At 43.4% G+C, this 21,890-nt stretch overlaps 1 protein-coding gene across 1 annotated transcript in view; it reads right to left on the bottom strand.

Annotated features, from left to right (window-relative positions):
• LOXHD1 (lipoxygenase homology domains 1) overlaps positions 1 to 21,890 on the bottom strand; it is a 161,632-nt gene that overhangs the window by 20,122 nt on the left and 119,620 nt on the right. The window contains exons 32-35 of the mRNA XM_009894748.1: positions 18,017 to 18,202; positions 15,143 to 15,270; positions 11,783 to 11,900; positions 4,473 to 4,650 (exon numbers count right to left, since the gene is read on the bottom strand). Of these exons, the coding sequence (XP_009893050.1) occupies positions 4,473 to 4,650; positions 11,783 to 11,900; positions 15,143 to 15,270; positions 18,017 to 18,202 (610 nt within the window). The remainder of the gene's footprint in view (positions 1 to 4,472; positions 4,651 to 11,782; positions 11,901 to 15,142; positions 15,271 to 18,016; positions 18,203 to 21,890) is intronic.

A 21,890-nucleotide genomic window follows, 5' to 3' on the forward strand; every position in this document is an offset into this window, starting at 1 on the left:
AAAAAGTCCCAGTTTCTCATACAACAGTTTGCCCCACCAACTCCCACCTCTTCCTATGTATAAGTTAGGAAAAGAATAATTTCTAAGATGATCTTTATCACCTGATATTGAATTTCATATGCCCATTACCATCCATATTTTGCCACAGAAAACAGCCATGCTGTCAATTTTCGTGACTTTTGGAGAGTTCAAGGCCAAACCATCACCTGCAGTGACCTTACGATCATTTTAGCTGGAAGTGTTACAACGTTTTTACCTGGCAGTATTTATAATCTGACCCAAATTATTGCTTTTTATTTTTGATGCCATACTAAAAAAGCAGATTCATAGAAAGAAATTTGATTCCACGTGGGTGGACATTCATTGCTGCGTCAGAACAAAAGCCCTTAAATTTTGGAAAATGAATACGAGATCATCAAACCCAAATCTGTCTTACAAAAAAAACTCAGCATCTGCTGCCTGCGGTTAGATAGCCCAGCTTTGAAAGCTCTAACCGCCTGCCAAGCCATTTCTTACACAAGAGTGTCGTAAATCCACTTTGGGCCACACGGATGCTATTTCCCACAGCTCCGTTCACAACACAATGCAGAGACAAAGTTGGAGGGGATGAAAACTTTTTGAGAAAGCTACCGCTTCTTTGGGATAATTATTTGCACACAGAAATGAGGAAGAAATCACAACTCTTCTCATAGAAGGACTGAAAAAATTACTAAAAGAAAAAAATAAAAAAGAGGAGAAAAAGAGTCATATAGAGAAAAGGCAAAGCAACATTTGGTGTCCATGTGAAAAATTGCCTACGTTAAACGGGGGCTAATTTTCAGCAGTTCCGTGGGAAGGACTTAAGAAGGAAGAGAAAGCATCAGGGATTCAGGCAGTTCATCTGGCAGTACCTTTTATGACCCTAAAGCTTGCTGAGGTGAGGAACAAAGCAAACTGAAGTCCATTTCCTTACAAGGAGCAGGGTCCCAATTAATGCAAGGCCTCAAAAAGCACAGAACCAACTGTTTCTTAGCAAAACCTTCTCTGCAGGAAGAAGCTTATGAAGGCCTCATGCCGTGACATTTCCCTCATGGGCAATTAGCAGGAGATGGGAAAGAAAAGAACAGAAATTGCTGAATCAATGTACATTTCACCTATTTGGGTCTCTGATTTTTTTGTTGTTGTTAATTCCAGGAAACTGTCAGGCACATTTAGGAACCGTAACAAATTTGACAAATGAAGAGGTGAAGGTACCGTGGTTGCACAAGCCTCAACTAGCAGTGACTGCAATAGCTCACGGGTCAGTACTGGGATCTGCAGCACTGAACTTCATCATCAACACCCTAAACAATGACAGAAAGGACCCTCAGCAGATTTCCAGATAACACTGGATTTGGGGGAGTAACTGACATGCTGAATGGCAGAATTCCAACCCAGATGGATCTTGAGAAACTTGAGGACTGGGCAAGCGGAAACCCCATGGAATTCAGTGAGGAGAAATGCAAAGCTCTGCATCTGGGGTGGAATAAACCCTGCACGTGTACATGCTGGGGAGTTGAAGAAGACCCAGAAGTTATAGCAGTAACATTCATATTCAGGTTGAATCTGAGCTAACAGCAAGTTCTCGGTGTTCAAAGCAAACCGTGTATTTGGCTATATCAGGAGGAGCATGGCCAGCAGCTGAAGTGAAGCTCTTATTCCCTTTGCTCAGCACTGAGGAGCTCACACTTAGATCATGTTGCCAGTCTGGGTCCCTGGGTCATGTTGAGACACTGAGGAGGGCTCAGCAGATGGTTGCCAAGATGGACAGGAGTTGGGGCACACAACTGTGAGGAGAGGCCAAGGGAGATGAGCTGGGGCAGGTGAAGAAGGGCCCCTTGACCACAGGGAGGGACAGTGATAACGAGGACAGGATCACGGGCTGTGGAGATGTCAGACCACACCCCAAAGAGCCACAGCCACAAATTGCTGGGGATATTCAGGTTGGGCAACAGGAAAAAAACTTTTTCTTAGAAAAACGATACATGTCTGGATCAGGTGCCTGGGGAGGTGGTGGCATCCCCGTCCCTGGAGGTGTCCAAGACTCAGCTGGTCAGAGTCTTAGCTGATTTGACCTAGTGCTGGCAACAGTCCTTTGAGTGGGAAGATGGATGAAATAACCTCCAGAGACACCTTCCAACAAAAGTGTCTATGACTTTATGATCCTCATTGAGCAGCTGCCACATTTTTAAACAAACTGTAGGCTTGAGTCACAGCCTTCTGAGGCCAAAGAATGTCCTTCTTTTGACTTAACAGAGACTTGGATAAGGCACTAGGAACTGACACCAACTCTCCTAAATTATGTAGTTTGTAGGCTGTAGCTGATCTGACAACATATTCATTAATCTTATAACAGCAGAGATAAAAACCTCCTGCTTTGTTAATACTGAAAAATGAGAAAGCAGTCTTTATTCTTTCTCCATTTTTATTGCATTACCATGTATACGATGCCTGCTTATAGAATACAGAAAGTATTCTGTGGTGAAGCCTCTGTATGTTACATGACCATCCAAGTTGAATGACTTCTGGAAAGACAAAGGTCACTCAAAGGTTTCTTTGAGGAAAAAGTAAGACAAGACTGTTGTTAAATATACGTATATGATGGGGAGGAAATGACTGCTGCTTTCTAATTCACTGCAGGACGTTTTTTGTGAGATTCATTTTCCCTAACTTTAGCTATCTAGCCTAACTTAATTGTGCTGGCTCTGTCTGAAGCTGATGAAGACAGAGTGACAGGGATCTTCCAGAGGATGATCTAGACCACTGATTAAGACTCCTCTATCAGGTGAATTGACCAGAGACAGTCTTGACTAGAGAAAGACCACATGGATAATTTTTTTGAGAGTGACAAATAGGTAAGATGAATCCTACCCTACATTTTCTTTGTTTGTTTGTTTCAATGCCTCTGGCACACTGGAAAGCTGAAAGGTATTGCAGAGAAAAACTTTATACCTGGAAACGAACATGTCTGATTGTATTCACTGTGGAGCATTGCTGTCCCCAGACAATATCAGTGTGGCAGGAGGTGATATAACATGTTTAAACTAACCATCAAGGACAAAATGTCTTTTTTCCTGAATTGGTCCAACCAAGAGTAATCATGGAATACATAATGATCAAAGGGGGTAGATGGTTCATGACTTGTATCCTCTTTAGATAAGCTAGATAAAGTTCATCATTATGTCAGCGTGCTGTGTGATCTAATCATGCACAGACTCTCTGAAACCTCTCTGTAATCTGCTCTTTCCTACTGGTTGTCACTGTTCATAATGAAATAAAATGTTTCATCATTAATACCCATCATCCTTCATTCAATGGGAAGGGCAGATCTGTCTGCTGTTGCTGTCATCTTCTATTCTCCTCTTGTTTCTATTTCCATCGCCTTTGTGAGTTAGGGTTGGATTTCACAAAAGGGTCACAGAAAGATCTACCATTATACAAGATGGATTGCCAGATACATAAACAAATCCTCCTCTCCCTCTTTTGTTTTGTTTTGTTTTGTTGGTTTTTTTTTGTACTTCACTACATGTTTTTCAGACAAGCAGCAGACAGAGCAGATAGATAAAAAATGGTGAGGTGGGATGAAGACATTCTGTCAGGGGAATTTTGATATTCTCATATTAAACCTCACAAGCTGCATAAATTACCACTGGTGAATCCAGAAAAAAAAATAAAATAAAAAAGAAAGAGAGGTAGAGATCAGGAGGTGATTATGTGCACTGGTGTGGCAGAATCCCTTTTGAGGGTCGACATTTCAAACAAGGTGTCTGCATGATAATGTCTAACTTGCCCCATTTTGGCACGAAGTAGCCTGTATGTGGTTGCAGTTTTCATTCAGCAGCCTGACAGAAGTTCTCATGAAAAGAGGCAGTCATCCCAGGAAATGACATAGAAATCCCATTTCTTGGCTCTTGAAGCTCTGCAGCTTTATACTCTGTTCCACCTCTTCTATCTGCTGTGCATTTAGGGATGGTTTTTTCATGGCCTGAGATAAATGCTCTCAAAACACTTTGAAAAGGAGAGCAAATTATTGCTCCTCTCTTTGGCCAAAGTAGATAGTGCTGACTGAAAACCTGGAGCCCATCAGCTTTGACCGTAGCGTTTTTTTCCATCCTATGTGGATGGACCTGACCTGACCAAAACCAAAAAGGGGGGTCCTGACCATTGCAACAAGGTCTGGCAATAGCTTCTGTTAAGGTGTCTTCAGAGGGACAAGAGAGCAGACAAATCTAGGCTTTGTGTCTAAATATTTTATACCCAGTGCTCAAATGTGGATGAATTCCACAGTATAACAGTCATGAGGAACAGACAGCCAAAATGGAGGTCTTCCAGCAGAGCAGGGCTAACTTATGGGTTTTTTTAAACATAATTTTAAATTAAGCAGGAGATGTTTCCCATTGTTAAAAATCAAACTTCATACTAGAAAAGTCATAAAATATACACCATGGACTTGCCTCCAACATCACTGGTTTTAACCTGAAGAGTGTATGTTGTGTCCTCCATCATCTGCTCGTCATTTATCACGGCTGGCATCTCACACAGAAGACTTCCCTTGGCATTTTTCAGCTTTGACAGCCATTCACCATAGGTAAATGTGGCCACTTCTTGATTAGTTAAGTTCTTCAGGATGATCTGTGAAGAGCCAAAATAAGAGAAAAAACTTCAGCTAAGCTTTAACTACCATTTGAACAATGGCAAAGATCAAACTTAAAAAGTGCACAGTGTGGTAGGACGTGGGTAGAGCTTGGTCATAGATTCAAAACCTGTACTGAGCACTTCTGGGCTACGCTGAGCTCTCTGCTATGGACAATATTTGCTGTGGTGACTTATCCCGAGAAATGGTTTTCATAATATCGGAGCTTTCCATGCATGAGGTAAAGCATAGGAAGAAATTTTCTCCTCTGACATAAGCTACGGACAAAGCTTATCTCTAACAGGGTCAGACCTTTCCTGGATGACAGTATGGAATTAAGTCTAAAGAAGAAGTAACAGAGAGTTATTGAAAACCTCTCCTCCTTGAAGTACATGGTATCTTTCTTTTGCCTGCCTCCTCTGCACAAACACACGGCAATCATTGTAGAGATATGCAAACCAACCCCAAACAACTTAAAGCAGTGCACAAGATAAAATTAGGCCAGCAAAAGTTAATGCTTCACACTCTTCTCCGTCTGGGAAAAGGTGACAGAACAAACAGTATGCAACAGATATTAGTCACGCTGTCTAATGTGTCACGGGAAGGGGTTCAGATGCTGTGGTGATAAGAACAGAATAGGAAACTATTTAGAACAAGACAGCAAGTTACTCCAGCAAACACCTAACAAAATACCCACCTTTATGTGTTCTGTTGAATGTGGGCTCAATTGGGGCACAGCTCTACTGGGAGAAAGGCATTACACTTGCCTACAGCAAAAACCTAGCAGTAAATTCTCACTAAACTGGGGGAGTTGGAGGGAAGGGAGGAGACAGGACTGCAAATGGACATTTTTGTTACCATCTAACAGAAAAAGAGACCATACTTGAGTGCAGTGCATCAAGAAGCAGTGTCTTGCAAAGCACATCTCTGCAAGGGCCATGGAAACATGATCCCAAATGCATCAGAGAAGCGTGACGTGATTTTAGGAAGAAACAAATCATGGAGCCCTAGAAAATGTTAAGTTAAAAGGGATATCTAGAGGTGTCTCATGCTCCAAGCAGGGTTAACCGCAAGGCCATGTCCGACTGAGTTTTGAAAATCTTCAAGGGTGGAGGTTCCCCCAGCACTGTGGGCCTCCATCCAAGGGCTGCACCACTCTCATTGGGAAGATTTTTTTCCTTTTATCTGATCAGGATTTTCCTTTTTGCACTTTGTGTCCATTGCCTCATGCCCTTTCACTGTTCACCTCGGAGAAGAGACTGGATTGTGGTGTCATATCTCTGTAACCTCACTTGAAGAAGCAGGAGGTTGCAATTAGATTCCCCCTTAGCCTATTCTTCTCAAGACTTAAAAACTCCATTTACCTTAGCCTTTCCTAGTATGCCATGTGCCTCAGCCCCTTGACTATCTTAGTGACCTTCCGCTGCACTCTCATATAAGCCTAAGAAACTTATAAAACTTATCTTGAGATAAAATGTGCTCAGATTCTGTCCTCAAACTGTACGTGTCCCAGTCCTTGCACTTCTGTTGACCCCAGCCAAGCTTTGCTGGAGCCTTTAGCAGTTCAAAAGAAGAACGTTGCTCCAGGTTATAAAAAACGATTTTAAAGAGGGCAGTAGCCACAGGGAAGCTGAAGCATTACCCGTGGTATTTGCACATTGTACTGTTCTTTGGGTAGGACACTCATCTGGGGTTTTCTCTCTGCCTGATGTTAAACAGGGATCTGTGACACAGCATCTTCATCGCAGAGTACGGGACATTTTGGGCTGTTGAAGCTGTCCCGCTTTTCTAAAAAGCTGCTGATTCACAGCCAGTGACACTGTTACTTTGTGGTCAGAAAACTGCTCTATGAGTCAAGAGATGTTGAATCACATCCTTGCTTTGAGCCAAGCCGAAATCAGGTCTCCACCAACCCAGCTGATGCCCTCTCTGCTGGGGCACACACCAGAAGGAAGTCTCCTCGCTCAAGGATGGGTGAATGATATCTACATCCACTCGGGAGTCCAACCTAGAAAATTTTCTTTAGCTAAAAATTACAAATTCGAATCGTGAATAATCTCAGGTTGACTGAAAAATGCCTTTTTCCCCACCTTGGTGCATAAACTCTTTGCCGAAAAAAGGTTCAGCCAGCCCTACTTCTGCCCTACTCCAGAACGACAGGACGTTGTTAGCAGCAAAACGTCCTGAGCAAAGCTTGCAGGGAAATGTCAGGAAAGCAGCAGGGGGTAGAAGCAGATTAGAGTTGCCAGCTGGAGAGCACTCAGAGAGAGAGATCAGACCTCTCACAAATAGCCAGCCCATGCCCAACGCTCCAGATGCTGTCTGGGAAAAACTCTCTGGCTACTAAAACTGGTGGAGCAAAATGCCTTCTCTTTCCATCCCCCGCCCCTCACTTGGGATGAGTGATTTCATCCGTTCGTAGCTTCGTGTAAGTAGTTAACACGGACAGAGTGAGCAGTCTCTGCTAGCTCGTTCTGGGGTGGTGCTCCAGAGAGGTGACATGAGGAAAACAGTCATTTTATGAGCTTCGTTTGCCTGGGGGAGATCCCAACAAGGCACATGGAGGCAGCAGGAAACCTGTGGCAAACACAAGGTGGGCATGTTGTGTACCTTACCTAGCCTTAACCGCCTAGACGCCGGGCATCAAGGCCCAACACATTGTGTCATCCCTCCCTACAGAACCACAGAATGGTCAGGGTTGGGAGGGACCTCTGGAGATCATCTAGTACACCCCCTGCCAGAGCAGGGTCAGCTAGAGCAGGTCAGTGGTCAGAGCTGGGTACCACCAGGGAAGCAACACATCCCACTCAAGCTGAGGCCAGGTAAATCCCATTCGAGGCATAACTCCCTCTCTTGGATCTATCTCTCTGCTGACTACAGAGGAGGCCTAAATGGATTGGTAGAAGAGATGAAAACCAAACAGATTTTTCAATGACTAAAATAGCACAAAATGAATCCCATCCTATGAGGAGAGGTTTGTGGGTGTCGCACACACACAGGATGACTTTTGATTTGGATGACAAGGGTCAGGAAAGTCATCTCAAGGAGCTGAGCTACGGCTATTTTTATTTTCTGTCTGTTCCTCTCAGAAAAATTAGCTACTGTTTGGTAATGAGACTCCTGCTTTGCATGGCATCTAAACTATTTTTTTAGGATACCTAGAACTTGCTGTGGACATCCCATGTGCTTTTAAGCTCAAACTTTAACACTAATTATGCATTGGTTTTAACTGGGCTGTAGAACACCTATAGAAATGAAAAGGAAGTGGGAGCGGTACATATGAATAAAATGTTGATAAATTGCTTTGTAGCTGAGCAAATACCATAGCTGACAGGAATTTCAAACCAGCAACTCGAGATTAATTGTGTGCTGTACGCTGCAACAGAAAGGTTTGACGCACCCAGTCATTTGATTTACCTCAACACAGCCTTCTCCCAGCTGCAGTGTAAAACACGCTCTGCAGGGCCTCACACCCCACTAACACCAAAATACACAGGTCCTGGATTTCATCTTTAAAGATTCAACTATAGGTTTTTATGATTCTGTTGGATGTCATTAACCTTCGCTTAAAAACAGGGTCCTCTGGTTGTAAAACAAAAAAGCTTTGCTCTGTTGCAAAGAACAACAGTCAGCTTCAGTTGCAATGAATTGTCTCAAATTCCCTTCATCTCCTTCATATAATGGAAAAAGAACTGAATAAAGACCAAGTCCCACATTCAGGATTATTTGTGACGTTTGAATGCAATGTAATTAGTGCTTCATTAAGACAGCTTCTTATCTGCCTGGCTTTGACAGCACAAAGTAACATTAAAATTCTGAGGGAAGCAACTCTGCAGAATTCAACAGCCTTACCATTCCTGTTATTTCACTCAGAGAGCTCTCATCCCTTCTTATCTCTGGCTTTTCAACTTTGCATCTGAGACACTGGGCAGCAGGTGAAATCCTCATGTGGACTGATGAACTGGCCATCCCAGGAAGTTTCCAAAGCACGCATTTAGATGAGTTTCCTAATTAGAAATCACAATTTTTCTACACCGAGGGTGGTGAGACACTGGCCCAGGTTGCCCAGAGAGGTGGTAGATGCCCCATCCCTGGAAACATTCCAGGTCAGGTTGGATGGGGCTCTGAGCAACCTCATCCAATTGAAGATGTCTCTGCTTATGGCAGGGGGGTTGGACTAGATGGCCTTTAAAGGTCCCCTCCAACCCAAACTATTCTGTGATTCTATGATTCTGTTCTCTGATTTTCAGAAACACAGAACAGTGTTGTGGTAGCGCGATGTGGAAGAACACGAGATTCAGCATTAGGTCAGAGGGAAATATCCAAACTCTGTGTATCTCCCAGCAGTGGTGAGATCAGAAAGTGTTGCTCAGCTTTAGAGAGCTTTCGGTATGTCTTTCTGTGCACAGCAACAGTCAATAATATTCTTTCTGGCCCAACACATCACTAATCAAATTTTGTTCCTTCTAGAGGATTAAGTATCAGCATTTAAAACTTATTGCCACTTTTGGTGCAGTTTGAATCTTTGGCACCAAGTTCATTACTTCACTGAGATTCTGAATGAAATTTCAATGTATTTTATCTAGACAGGAAGAAAAAAAAAAAAAAAAAAGACTACTTCCATGCTTGTAAATTGAATCTTTTGGCTGTGTACAACATCATTGATAATTCATACATTTTAATTGGTATTTATGCACGTCTATTTCTGGTAAACTAAAAGCAGTATAAATTATGACGAGCAACATTTTACAATAAGACCAAAGAGATTTAAAAAGATCATATATTGTTATTTTAATTGAACAAGAAAACTGAGAATATCCTGTAGATAAATGGAGCAACAAATGGTTAATTACGGGGTTGATGGCTTAATCTAGCTTCTCATTTCACTGTGCTAGTTAGCACTAACTGTGAACCATCTGTCTGAGAGTTTAGCACTACCCCCACAAGTATTTCATTATGCGGTTTTAATATGCACTTTTGACAGAAATGGAAATGGGCTCAGATCAGTTTTCATGTCACACCAGGCTACATAATTTTTCAAGGCTGGAATACAAATCAGAGAACACAAATCCTACCCCCCCTCTTCCAGAGCACTCCTGTCCTCACTCCCTGCCTGGGAATGCAAACGCTATGTTTACCTTTGCAGGGACGGTGGGAAAGAAAACTAATAAATAAAATGCTCTGTGTGTCACTGGAGCTTGAAGATCCTCCATGCTCTGTTTCTCTAAGAAAAACAGAAACTACGGGTGCAATTTTCAAAAGCTTCTAAAATCCTGGTCTCAGAGTTGGGTGCATAGTCTCCCTGTTGCTTCTGTTGAGCCAGAAAAGGGCTATAAGCGCATCAGATGGGTTCACATGAGAGTCCTTTTTGTTTGCTTCTCTGGGAAAGCCTTGCTTTGGGTGGGACAGTCCAGCAGGCTGGACGACTGGATACAGCTGCGAACAGGAACACGGGAAGGTGCCACCTGCCACTAGAGATGCCGCTGTCCTTTGCCTTTGAGCTATTGCTATTTCACGACAGCAAGATCTGAAATGTCTCTGGATGAATAAGCTTTATTTGATTTCATCTTATATGAACGTGATTTATAAAACCTGGGAAGGTACCAGGGAACTGGCAGAGGGAGTTTGAGCAAGATAACTGAATAAAATAAAAAAAAACAGATTGAGTTATTCCTTAGGCACAGAGAGAAGAATGGTGTGTCCGTGGCATATATTCAGAAGATACATGTTGGAGGTCTAATGCTTTGGAAAGCTGCACAAGAGTTGCTGAGAAAAAACTTAGAAGTGACAATGCTCAAGTACAAAAAGGTATTGCACCAGACAAACACTTTTTAAACCATGCTAATGAAGGTGAAGAGCAGTTCATCACTTCACTGGAAACTGGTGGCCACCTAGGACCAGTGTTTAGAAACACGTTATTCATAAGAAAATGAAGGACAGCTTCAGACTAGTCAAAAGGGATAAAGGACCCAATAAAAACACCTGCACTATTCTTTCTGACCATGTGCTAAACGTATTCTCATAAAAAAGTCGATACAGAAATCCAGCAGGATATCCACTGCAGAAAAAACATCCTAAATAAACATGGCAGTGGTGTGTTCCTCACTTAATGACATCTGATGGTGTGGAATCAGCACATCACTCCATCTCTATCTTAGAAATATAATTATAGGGACAAATAACAAGCAAATTTCATTATACTGCCCAAATATAAGTGATGTTTACAGGGAGCTGGTGGTTCGGTAGGGAAGATAAAGGCAAGCACTGTGCTTTTCTGTGAGAAAGGACACCAGGGAAAAATACAATCAACAGAAGCAGTGGGAGACATTTTGCATACTGTATTCAAAATGGAAGAAGAAAACAACACCTTACTTGTATGAAGAAGAAAAGAAAGAAATCTGCCTGATGGTGATGTTTCACCTGAAAGGATGGATTATTTGGAAATGTCCCACCCAGCCCAGGCCCACGGTAGCTGTCCCTGCCTGGCAGAGGGGGATCCACTCTCCCACGGGGTCAGAGCACAGCAGGAGCTGAGGGTAGACCCCAGGGACTAGAAAATATTGCAGGTGCCCTGGGTGTCAAGCCAAGGCTCTTTTGCAGGTAAAGAGAGTGACAGCTAACAGCAGAGACTGTGGTAAAGCTTTACAGCACAGGTTTTGCCCTTGCTCTCTTCTTTTTTGACTCAATTCCTGCAGGAAAAACCCATAAGAAACCAAATGGAAAGAGGCAGGCAATGAACAAAAGCAAGTCATAGAATCATAGAACAGAATCATGGAATGGTTTGGATGTGAAGGGACCTGTGAAAGGCCATCTAGTCCAAGCCCCTGCCATGGGCAGGGACATCTTCAACTAGATCAGGTTGCTCAGAGCCCCATCCAACCTGATCTGTAATGTTTCTAGGGATGGGCCATCTCCCACCTCTCTGGGCAACCTGGGCCACGGTCTCACCACCCTCAGTGTAAACAATTTCTTCCTTCTATCTAGTTTAAGTGTTCCCTCTTCTAGATTAAAGCCATTACCCCCTGTCCTATCGCAACAGGCCCTGCTATCTGCCTTCCTCCTCTTTCTCAAGGACTGAGAGTCTTCAACACAAGCAGGTTGGAAAGGGACATGTAACGTGAAGTGCATTACCCTCTCCAGGAACCAGTGCGGGCGAGTCCCCTTCCCATCTGTCCGGATCCTCATCTTCCTGAGGGGTGCAATATCGGCGATCTCCATAATGAAACTGTCCTCTTGGCCTCGCTCAAACCTGGGGGGATTGAAAGATTGAGGAGGTTTCCCGCTGCTTTACAGCATCGTTGCGTCCCGAACCCCTGTCCATGCTGCAACTCGCACCTTGCTGACAGCCTCAAATTAAAAGTTTATGAGCGCACTTTATTGGACTCGAGCTTTTCTGTCCTGCAGTCACTAGCTACTGTGTTTTTGGCAAGACACCTCAGTGCAGATTTGACAGGGATTCCTCCTCCCCTGGAAAATCAAGCCCGTACAAGGCACCTGGACTAGTTCCAGGCAGCCTGTAGCATACATTATCACTCTGTTTGTAACCAGAACAATAGACACTCACAGTCAGGTCTCTGCACATCGCCTTCCTCCTGGCATCTGCCCACGTGCCTGCCCTTAGCCCATCCCAACTAAAAGGCAAAGCAATTTTGCTTAATCTTCTTTCGCTAAGATGCCGCACACAACTTCGCATTTGCGGCAGCGATAGGCAGTCACTGCCACTCAGCCAAATGCGGTAACCTGATTGCAAGTCGAAGCCCAGCGCCTAAGTTTAGTAAGCACAGGCAAATTGTGTTAGAAAGGAGCCAAAACCGACCGTCCCACACTCCCCTCCTGAATTTGGGGGGTTTGGATTTGCAAATTAGCTCCAGCTTCGCTAAGAACCAGGATAGGTTTGTGTAACATTGCATGAAAGATCTTACCCTACGGCTGTGTGCTGTATATAGGCACAAGGATGTGTAGGAACTGCTGATCCAAAGCAATCAGCAGAAAGCAGGAAAAGGGTAACAACTAACATATGCTTCTTGAAAAGACATTGCACTGGCTAGGACCACAGCTACCTTGCTTCCCTCTTAGCATCAACGGTGCTCGGAAGAAAGCCGTGCAAGTGCTGTCTCAGGCTCAATATTACTCTTTTTAGAGCAAGTATTTCTTCTTGTTTTGTCCCCAAGGTACTCTGGCAGACCTGCTGTGGGCTTGGAGATAGAAATCCAACCCATGCTAAGTAGAAGGGCAACCAAATCCAGAGGGTCTACCAAACATCACTGTGACGACTCTGCTGCTGAGGTTCCTCCTTCATGCAGACTCCTCCTTGTGACTTACCTGAGCCTGCTGAGAGGTTTGGAGAGAGCTCTGCAAACTGTGGGCACTACCATAATATAGACAATCCATAACGATGATGTCTCATTCCTGGCAATAAACTCAGCCTCCTACAGCTGTGCAGTGCCAGGATCTGGAGAAAAAACACCCATTTCTTTACCAACCTCTGCTCAGATTACACCCTGCAGCATGAATGTGATTATCCTCACGCCATTATCTGAGCCTGCATAGCTGCAGATGTTAGCAATGGGGATTGGCTCCAGCATCTCAGTTTCCATCCAGGCATTGCTTTCCCTGCACTCCCAGAGGCGTTTGGACGGGGCATTTTGGTCCCAGTCCACTTCTAGTTATTAAGGGTTATGTCTGCTCTTTGAAAAACTCCCCTCTCTTGTTATTTGTCTTTCTGTGGTACCGGATACCAAGACAGACTGTCACACTGTGAGAAAGAGAATGTGCTTTTGTGCCTGGACTGGATTGATTTCCACTTCTATTGAAGAAAAAGGTGTGACCCTTCCAGCTTGAGTTATCCCATGATCCTATGATCAGTTTTCATTTCAATCACTATTACTTACAAAGCTTCGCAGAAATCTCTCACTCTGCTCCTTGCCAGACTGAGCAACTCCAAGCTAAACAGTCAGTCAGTGAAATAAACCATTATTTATCTTCAGTAAATGCCCTGTTTACAGTTTGTAAGGCTGATACTCACCTGCTACTTCTGAGAAGTCATGGTACTAGAGGGAAACAATTGCTAAAGTGACAAACTGGGTGACCCAAGAGCTCTTTCCTATCCCTAATGTATATGAATATGAGCATAAGCCTGAAAAAAAATTGAGAAGTACCCAGACAAGCTGACTGCCGCTATTCCTTTTCCAGGACACTGAAGCATTTATCTAAGGGATTTCATTAAGCTTTCCTACCCATGCCTGCACTTAGAAATATTTCTATTGCCCAGAGGTCTTGGCAATAACAGTAATGTAGCTAAAATTGCCTTAAATCTGAGGCAGGTTAGGCAGACGGTTCTCTGTAATGCACTGAGCTGCTGTGAGTGAATTGGCACTGGGTGGTTCTAATAAAGATGGAGCGCTTTTCACCATTTGGCTGCAGTGGCTCTCACCCATCCCTCCCTGCTGGCACAAAGGCTGGTGAGATCTACATGGGAAACAAGAGCCGGGGCAGCCTGTGGTGTTAAGAGCTGGATGAAGGCTGGTGGGAGTGGGGTGTAAACAGGCAATGTGTGTATTTGGGGACACGCGTGTCCTCTGCAGAGGGTGCTACGATGAGAGCTCTGTACAGCTGGAGGCGTGACACAGAGAGTCCGCAGCTAGGAGAGATGTGCCGGTACCTCCCCAAGGAATAGCACAGCATCCTGGGGATATTAACATATTAATAGCTCTGCTTTACACATCCTCCTTCTTTATACAGGCCCAGTGAGTTTTCACCACCTTTTGCAGATCTTCTACTGGCAGAAGACAGCCCAAGCAACTAATAACCTACAAACTGTGAGGCCTTCTTTTATTGCATTTTCATATCCTTGTAGCAGAGGTTATCCATCTCACCCATATAGACAAATGTGATGGTTTTTTATAGGCCACATAGTTTAGGGATATCACTTGCCTGGCCAGCTGGAGCCAAACTGCAATCCCTCTGTTGAGGGGTTGGAGATGTCTTGGTCCCTTTTAGCGATTTTTGGTTGATGTACTCCAATGTGAATTTTGCTTTAATTTTAAATACAAACATCCATGGTCCATTTACCCACCTACTAGAACTGACCGTTGGGCTTAAAATAGTGGAATACAGAACGGGATTGCTTGGGATGTTGGAAGGAGGATGTCGCCAACACCTACACACAGTGGTAACCCAGCGCATTGCCCCGCACATGGGATGTCTCTCTCTGATGGGGACCAGGACCAAGGGCTACATCTTTTGGCGTGCCTCAGCGGTGTTTCTCATGGAGAGTGTAGACAGCAGCACCTCTGCTAACACTTTTTTTTTTTTTTCAGAGCAAACAATAACAATAAGACTTACAAGGGGCCCAGTTCTGAATCTATAAACTCAATAGTTTATCTTTGTGTTTCAGTGCAGACACAATCAAAGCCTCAAGTGGTTCTTGACTTGATTCTAGAATGTTATCACTCTACTTCTAACTAACAAAAAATTACTAAGTTAGTGTACCTGTCTCCATTTTTTTCCAGCTGCATCTCCTCCGTGTTCCCATTGGATCCAAAGACAGTCATGAAAATATTGGCGTCAGTACCACCGCTTTCGATGTCTCCAGTCACAACCGTGACTTCATAGAGGATCTGATGAGGATTTGAAACAATCAGAAAGTCTCATGTGAACAGCTGTCCTTAACCCAAGAAAAAACTTGGGCAAAAGGCTAGACAGGCTTTGCAGGAGATCTACTCCTTTGCCAGAAACGGTTACAACACAGCTTCTAGGTTTCTCTCCACACTGCGGTTCTCAGAGGCAAAGTTAGAGACTGCAACTTGCTACAGGACCTTTCTCTTTGCATCATCTATGACCTTTTCTGCAGATTTTCTCAGCCTAGATAGACTCAGAGTGAGAGATACTCATTTTGACAACCATATGCTTGGGGAGTGATAAAGACCTGGTTAACTGCTTCTCCACAGGAGTCAAAACCCTCACATCAGTGGGTGGGTCTCCAACCCTCTGCTACTAGTGTCTCCTCCCGGACACCTCCCAGCACTCCAGACCTTCGCACTACACCCATCTTTTTCCATTTTTAAAAAACAGCTCCCAAAGACACAATTTTTTCTTTCCCTTGACTGCAAAACATTTCCCTTGACAGCAAAATATTTCCTCCAAGTATTCGGTGTCCATCTGGGCAGCATGGAGTCCAACACCGTCAATAGTTTTAAATTCTACACATCTAAACGCTTTCCACAGCAGAAGAATGCAGCTATCCTATTTCCCAGTGGGACACACACTGCTGCATCGAACGCAGAGTGTTCCCAGATCTCGTACATTGAAGGTATGCCAATTTGCGGAAAGATGTTTTGGATCATTTTTGCCTTATTAGCCTGACTTTGTTCTTTTCTCCTGGCATGTGAATAATAAGATTCAGAATAAAACATTTCAAAAGCCTGCAAGTCCCAGTGGCTGTCAGTGGCAGTAAGACTTTTGGGCCATTAGGGGCTTTCAAGATCGTACCTATGGTAACAAGACCTCTGGATTTAAGATGTGGGAGAATATCAAGAAACAGCCCCAACAAAATGTATTTAAAATAGTATATTGTTAGGCAAGCTTTATTGGCCTGAATTGTGATTGCCACATAAATAAACAGTGCAGAGGAATAAAGTCATAAAAAACTTATTTTTCATGTTTGGTCAATCCTGAGTAACCTGTCCCTCATGTATTCATCCACATACATTTTAAATCATAGCAAAGCATCATATTTGCTATAGGTAGGAGAAGAAAAACTCTTTTACCAATGCATTAAAGGTTTTTAATGACTGTGGTGGACGTTAACTAGGATGGGGAGGCAAATACTCAATTTAAAGCACTAAGAGGGAATATCAAGCCAAGAAGAAAATTAAATTGAAATGGGTACATATGGCTGTGCAAGAGTCAAGCAAAAGCAGAAAGGAAAAGCATTCCCAAAGACATTAAACGTGTTAGTCTTCTTTGAACTCTGAAAAAAAAAAACCAAAACCAACTCAGTTTCTAACTGTAGCTATTTATGAGGGAACAGTCCCAAATTCCCTCAGCTAGGAGACTGATCAGAAAGTCAAATGCGCACTTCTGATTTTATGTCTCAACCATCTCCCCTGATTTCCTTCAGACCTTTCAGCAAGTTTCTGGCCCAACATCATAGAAAAAAATTTAGTTAGATGTGTCTATTTTTAGCATGCTTATGAAAATAAATATTCAGGATTGGGCTTTTAAAGGAAGACTGAACATAAGTCTTCATTAACATCCACTTCAATCTACGGGCAAGCCATCAGCTCACTGATAGGAGTTTGGAAACCATATCCAGCAGGTTAAACAACTGATGGGAAGTTTTTAAGAGGTTAGGTTTTTAACCTTGTTATTCAGTCTGAGGGAGTTTTTTTCCCCTCTTAGGTCAATTCTACCACTGAAACCTACGTTGAGCTGTTGAAGCCTTCACAGATGCTAAAAATGTTACCACGTTTTCACATGTCTGGAGAACAAGAAAGATTTCAGCAGAATGTCTTTAGCTTGGGAATCACGAGCATCATAAAGAAAAATTAATGTACTATGAAAGTGTAACCTCACTGTAAATAGAAACACATCTATAGAGATTTTAAATTGCCATACAGGTATTAAACACAGTATTATTGTCCCATTCATCCAGACTGTTATTTCTGTTACAAATCTTACACCTAAAATCAGCATAGCTCAGCTTTCCAATTTGTACTTGGTTGAAATATGGCATAGCACACATTACTTCAAATTTCATATATATGGATGAAAAGACTATATAGCTTTTTTCATTGCTTATTCAACTTTAATCAGTAATTCATTTCAAAGATCAAGCTTACAAATGTCTCCATGTTTCAACAACTTCCAATTATTATTAGTTTCTAACTGAATTCAGTTTCCCGTTTCTGTATTAGAAAAACTGATATGTGGCCACACTATGCAGAAATTAAAACATCTCCACTACTCTAATTTAATGAGTTAGAAATATCTCCTCAAACAAAACACAATGGAGTTAGATTGCACCAAGGTGTTCACCTTGAAGCTTCTCCCACTCTATGGGGTGACACCGTGGGTGCTCCAGGTGTGGTGACAGAATGAGGACAGGCTGCCGAACTGTGTCCTACCGGCTCTGCCCTACCCTGTCCTTCTGCCTCTGCCATGGCTGCATCCAGCCAGTGCTCTAAGCTGTAGTGACTCTAAACAGCTCCGAAAGATTTTGCTAAAGAAATAACAAAGATACCCTCTGTAAATAAAAGGCTCAAACAATAATTAGAAGTCAAAGTATGAGAACTGCTGACGTACAACCTCTAAAAGGACAGGTCCGTGCAACAGCTAAAGATACAGGATGAGTCCAGAGCCTACCTTGAGGCCAACATTAACACAGTCAGCATCCAGGATGTTGAGGATTCGTGAGGTGAGTCCATCACCTTTGTCTCTGGCCAGCCAGCACTTACAGACAAAGTTATACATGACACCTTTGGTGGGCACAACGATGGTGAGTTCTTCTACCAGCCAGCAGCTCTCAGGGGTAGCACCATCGTGCCCCACCTGTGAAAGTCAGCAAGAAAACACCTGCTGGTTAAAGAGGATTTCTTTGTAGGAGACACCCTGACAGGGGGATTTAACCAGCAATGAAGGACTAAGGGTGTTGACTAAACACACCATCACACAAACCACTTGCATGGTGAAATGGAGAGAGCTGCAGAACAGTTTGTGCCATTGCTGCCCAACTGGCAAGACACCAGTGTACAGGGCAGCTGATGCAGGCAGGGAAGCTGAGGTCATCACTTTTTGAACATGAGGGAAGGCAGGACACTGCCAGTCCCAAAAGTGAACAAGGTAGAGTGGACTGACTACATGAAAACATGCCCAGTCTCTACTTCTGCTCCATTGACTTCTATCTTCTAGTTTGCTGGTCTCTGCAGACCCATTTCTCCATCTTTCCAACCCCTTCCTCTGCTGTTGCAACACTTAGAAGTGACTATGCAAAGCTTCAGAGCCAAGATGAAAGATGCAGCTAGGCAAACACCCACATGTATTATTCAAGCACTCCTTCCTTCACAAATCCACATATAAGTCAACTACATGTATCAAGCTGTTTCTCTGCTTCCCATCTTCTTAAACTGCAAAAGCTCCAGGTTTGTATAGGAGCCAACAGATGGAGCTTACATCTGTAGCTGGTTGATTTTCAGGGACCACCTCCTCCAAGCTCAAGAATGGTCCATCCTGGAGCACAGGAAGTCACGCAAGATTGGCAGGAAGCCTGCATGAATGAACAAAGGGCTCCTGACAAAACTTAAACGGAAAAAGGAAGAGTACTAGAGGTGGCAGCAAGGATAGGAGACCCGTAGAAATACAGAGACACTGACCAAGTGTGCAGAGATGAGGTTAGTAAAGCCAAAACCCACCTGGAGCTGAATCTGGCAAGGGCCATGAAGAGCAACAAGCAGTGTTCCTGTGGGTATATCAGCAGCAAAAGCATGCCAATGGTGCACATTTCTCCAAGAAACTGCTTGTGTCTCTCTTAAAGATTGTGGGTAGTTCATCCCAGGGCAGACTTGTAAGCATAATTATGTATCCCAGCTGATGTACGAAATGCAGTCAGCCAGTCATGCCAATGAGATATCTGTACATAACAGGTTGAATAAAAGAGCTACCTACAGTTCATTGTTTTCAGAGCAAGCGTTGTTTGTGTCGTCACTAGGAAAATGAGGTCCTTAGCTCTCGCTGGTTTTGTTTTTAAATTATTAAGAAATTTAGGGTTGCTCAGAAAATAATTTTTAATAATAGGTTCATCTAGGGTGATATATCTGTGGTATCTTTTTTTTTTCCCCAAAAAAACAAGTGATCTTTTTTATCTGACTGTTTCAGTCATCACTGCTATTAGGAGTATTATTACTATACTAATGTCTGTGCAGCTGCAGAAAATTAGAGTTAACCACTAGGGAAATTCAAGTCTACAATGGATGCATTAATTCTCAGATTCCTGGGGTGTGAGGTGAATGGGAATACAACACTTGCCTTCCCATTCCCTCTCTGCCAGCTTGGCTGCCCTTCTCCAAACCCAAAGCCCCCAGAGAGTCTGCACACAGCCTCTCGAGACCGGTTGCAGGATGGTGCAGATGAGGCGTTGGGGAAAGTTCAGGGCAATGGCTCTGCAGTGAAGCAGGGACAGAACAGCCAAAGAAATCCTTGCGAGACCATTAAATTCTGCTGCTCTTTCAGGTTTGTTGCAACCACCTTCTAAAGCACCATTCCAAGACATCGTTAGGTACCAGATTTTCACAGCAGTATTTAACTCCGTCAGTATAAGGACTGGCCTGAAGAAAGCATCCTGCACATCTCTCCTGCCTTGGAGAACCTGGACACAAGCAGATTTCCAAGGGCTCCAAGAACAACGTTGTAAAGTCTGCGATAAACTCATCAGTGCTGCATCTTCCTTATGGTCTTTTAGAGCAAAGCGATGGGATTTGTCTTTCAATTCGAAGCAAATATTTACACAGGCCATGCCAATGCAGTGAGTGATCCAAAGCCATGGCCACAACAGCAGTGTAACCTGGACGTTCATACCAGTATCACAAGTCGCTTGGGCTGAGATTTTTGAACTAAGTTAGAATGACAGAATTTCAAAGACAGCTACATCCTTGGGCTGTTTGAAAATCTTTGTAATTCATTCCCACTGCGAATGAGGGACTGTTGAGTACTTCACATCACCAAGACTAAGATGCATGATTTGCACTGGGCGGCTCACAATCGCGTTGAAACCAAACGCTACAACAGGGGGAAATGGGAGAGAATTTGAGTGGTAGATAGAAGGAAAAGATGCCCCCAAAATGGGGTGTCTTGCTTATTCTGGAAGGTGCAGAGAATATTAGAGACACCCAAGGGTCTTTCAGGATCAGGTACTTAGTCAGTGAGGGACTGGACTTGCAACATTTTACACTCCATCACACTTTACTCTGTGCTTGTGGTGGAGAAAGGCTCTGAACCAGAAGCGGTTTAGACACACAGACAAATGCAGGGCTCTTCTGATAATACCCGTGTCTCTCTGCAGCAACAGCAGCCTGGGAACAGAGCTACTTTCATTCATTAGGAGAAGAAATACCAAAACTTGTTTTAAGAACACAGTATAAAGTACCTACACCCAATAACTTGTGTTATTTATTTTCATGTCAGCGTGTCTGTCAAAGTACACCAGTAGTAAATATTATACCTGTAGGCTTATAAGACAGGTATAAATGGGCCCCTTTCAAATTACTTCACGTTCCACTGTTTCTGCTTCTTTTTCTGTATATTTGCAGCAGGAGAATAATACCAAACTAAAAGTGGCATCACGCTGCAAATCTTACGATCCTACAAAATCCTGCAGTCTGCTGCATGGGTTATACAGAGGGCTTCTGGAAACTTAATCCCTATGCTATGCTATTTTCACATGGTAACTCATATTCAGAACTTCTTGCCTTCTTCCAGAAGCAGCCAAATGCCAAATCTGAGCACGAACTGTTCCTCACTTTTCCCAACCAGATAACTAGCAATTTTCTGCAATGTCCCTGAATGCTGCAATTTTCTGCACGGAAAATATGGACTGATTTCATGGCAACCACAGCAGACTGGCACATCGATGTCATCCCTGGGATGTAGATGAACAAGAAGAGACCTTCCGAGCAGAGGGCACTGCATGAAGGAAGGCAGACAGCCAGGAGCAGATGGCTTCTCCAGCCACGAGCTGGGGGGTTACAAACCAAAAGGGAAAAATGAGCAAGAGGCGAGGCAGCAGGCTGGTGAGATCACTGAGGACAGGGGTGAAAGAGTGCAGAAGAACATCACCCAGCTTGAAAGCTACATGTTATTTCTTTTTCTAACTCTCTGCATTTAATTTGTAGCCTTTTCTCTTCTTTCCCATTTGTAATACTTTTCAAATTATTTCTTTTCCTTGCTTCTATTTCCAAGCATTTTCTTCTATTTTTTCCTATTCTCTGCCCATTCCTCACTCTACTCACTCTCTCTTTTCCGGTGACCCTTCTTATTTCTTTCTTCATCCAGCTCCCTCTGTCTCTCTGACACTGCGGGATTATACTTGCTTTTTCCACCCTCCCTATCCCAGCCCATGGCTGTTCCCATGGGCACAGGGTCTGGAAGAGAAAGATTTATGTACTTGCTTCACTTTCAAAGTTTGACCTAGAGATGGCTAGGTAGAACGTGCCTCCCATACTCATAATATTCAGGCACTTGGAGT

This window comes from Charadrius vociferus, unplaced genomic scaffold (assembly GCF_000708025.1).
Source record: "Charadrius vociferus isolate BGI_N301 unplaced genomic scaffold, ASM70802v2 scaffold151, whole genome shotgun sequence".
In the NCBI taxonomy this organism is placed as follows: domain Eukaryota; kingdom Metazoa; phylum Chordata; class Aves; order Charadriiformes; family Charadriidae; genus Charadrius; species Charadrius vociferus.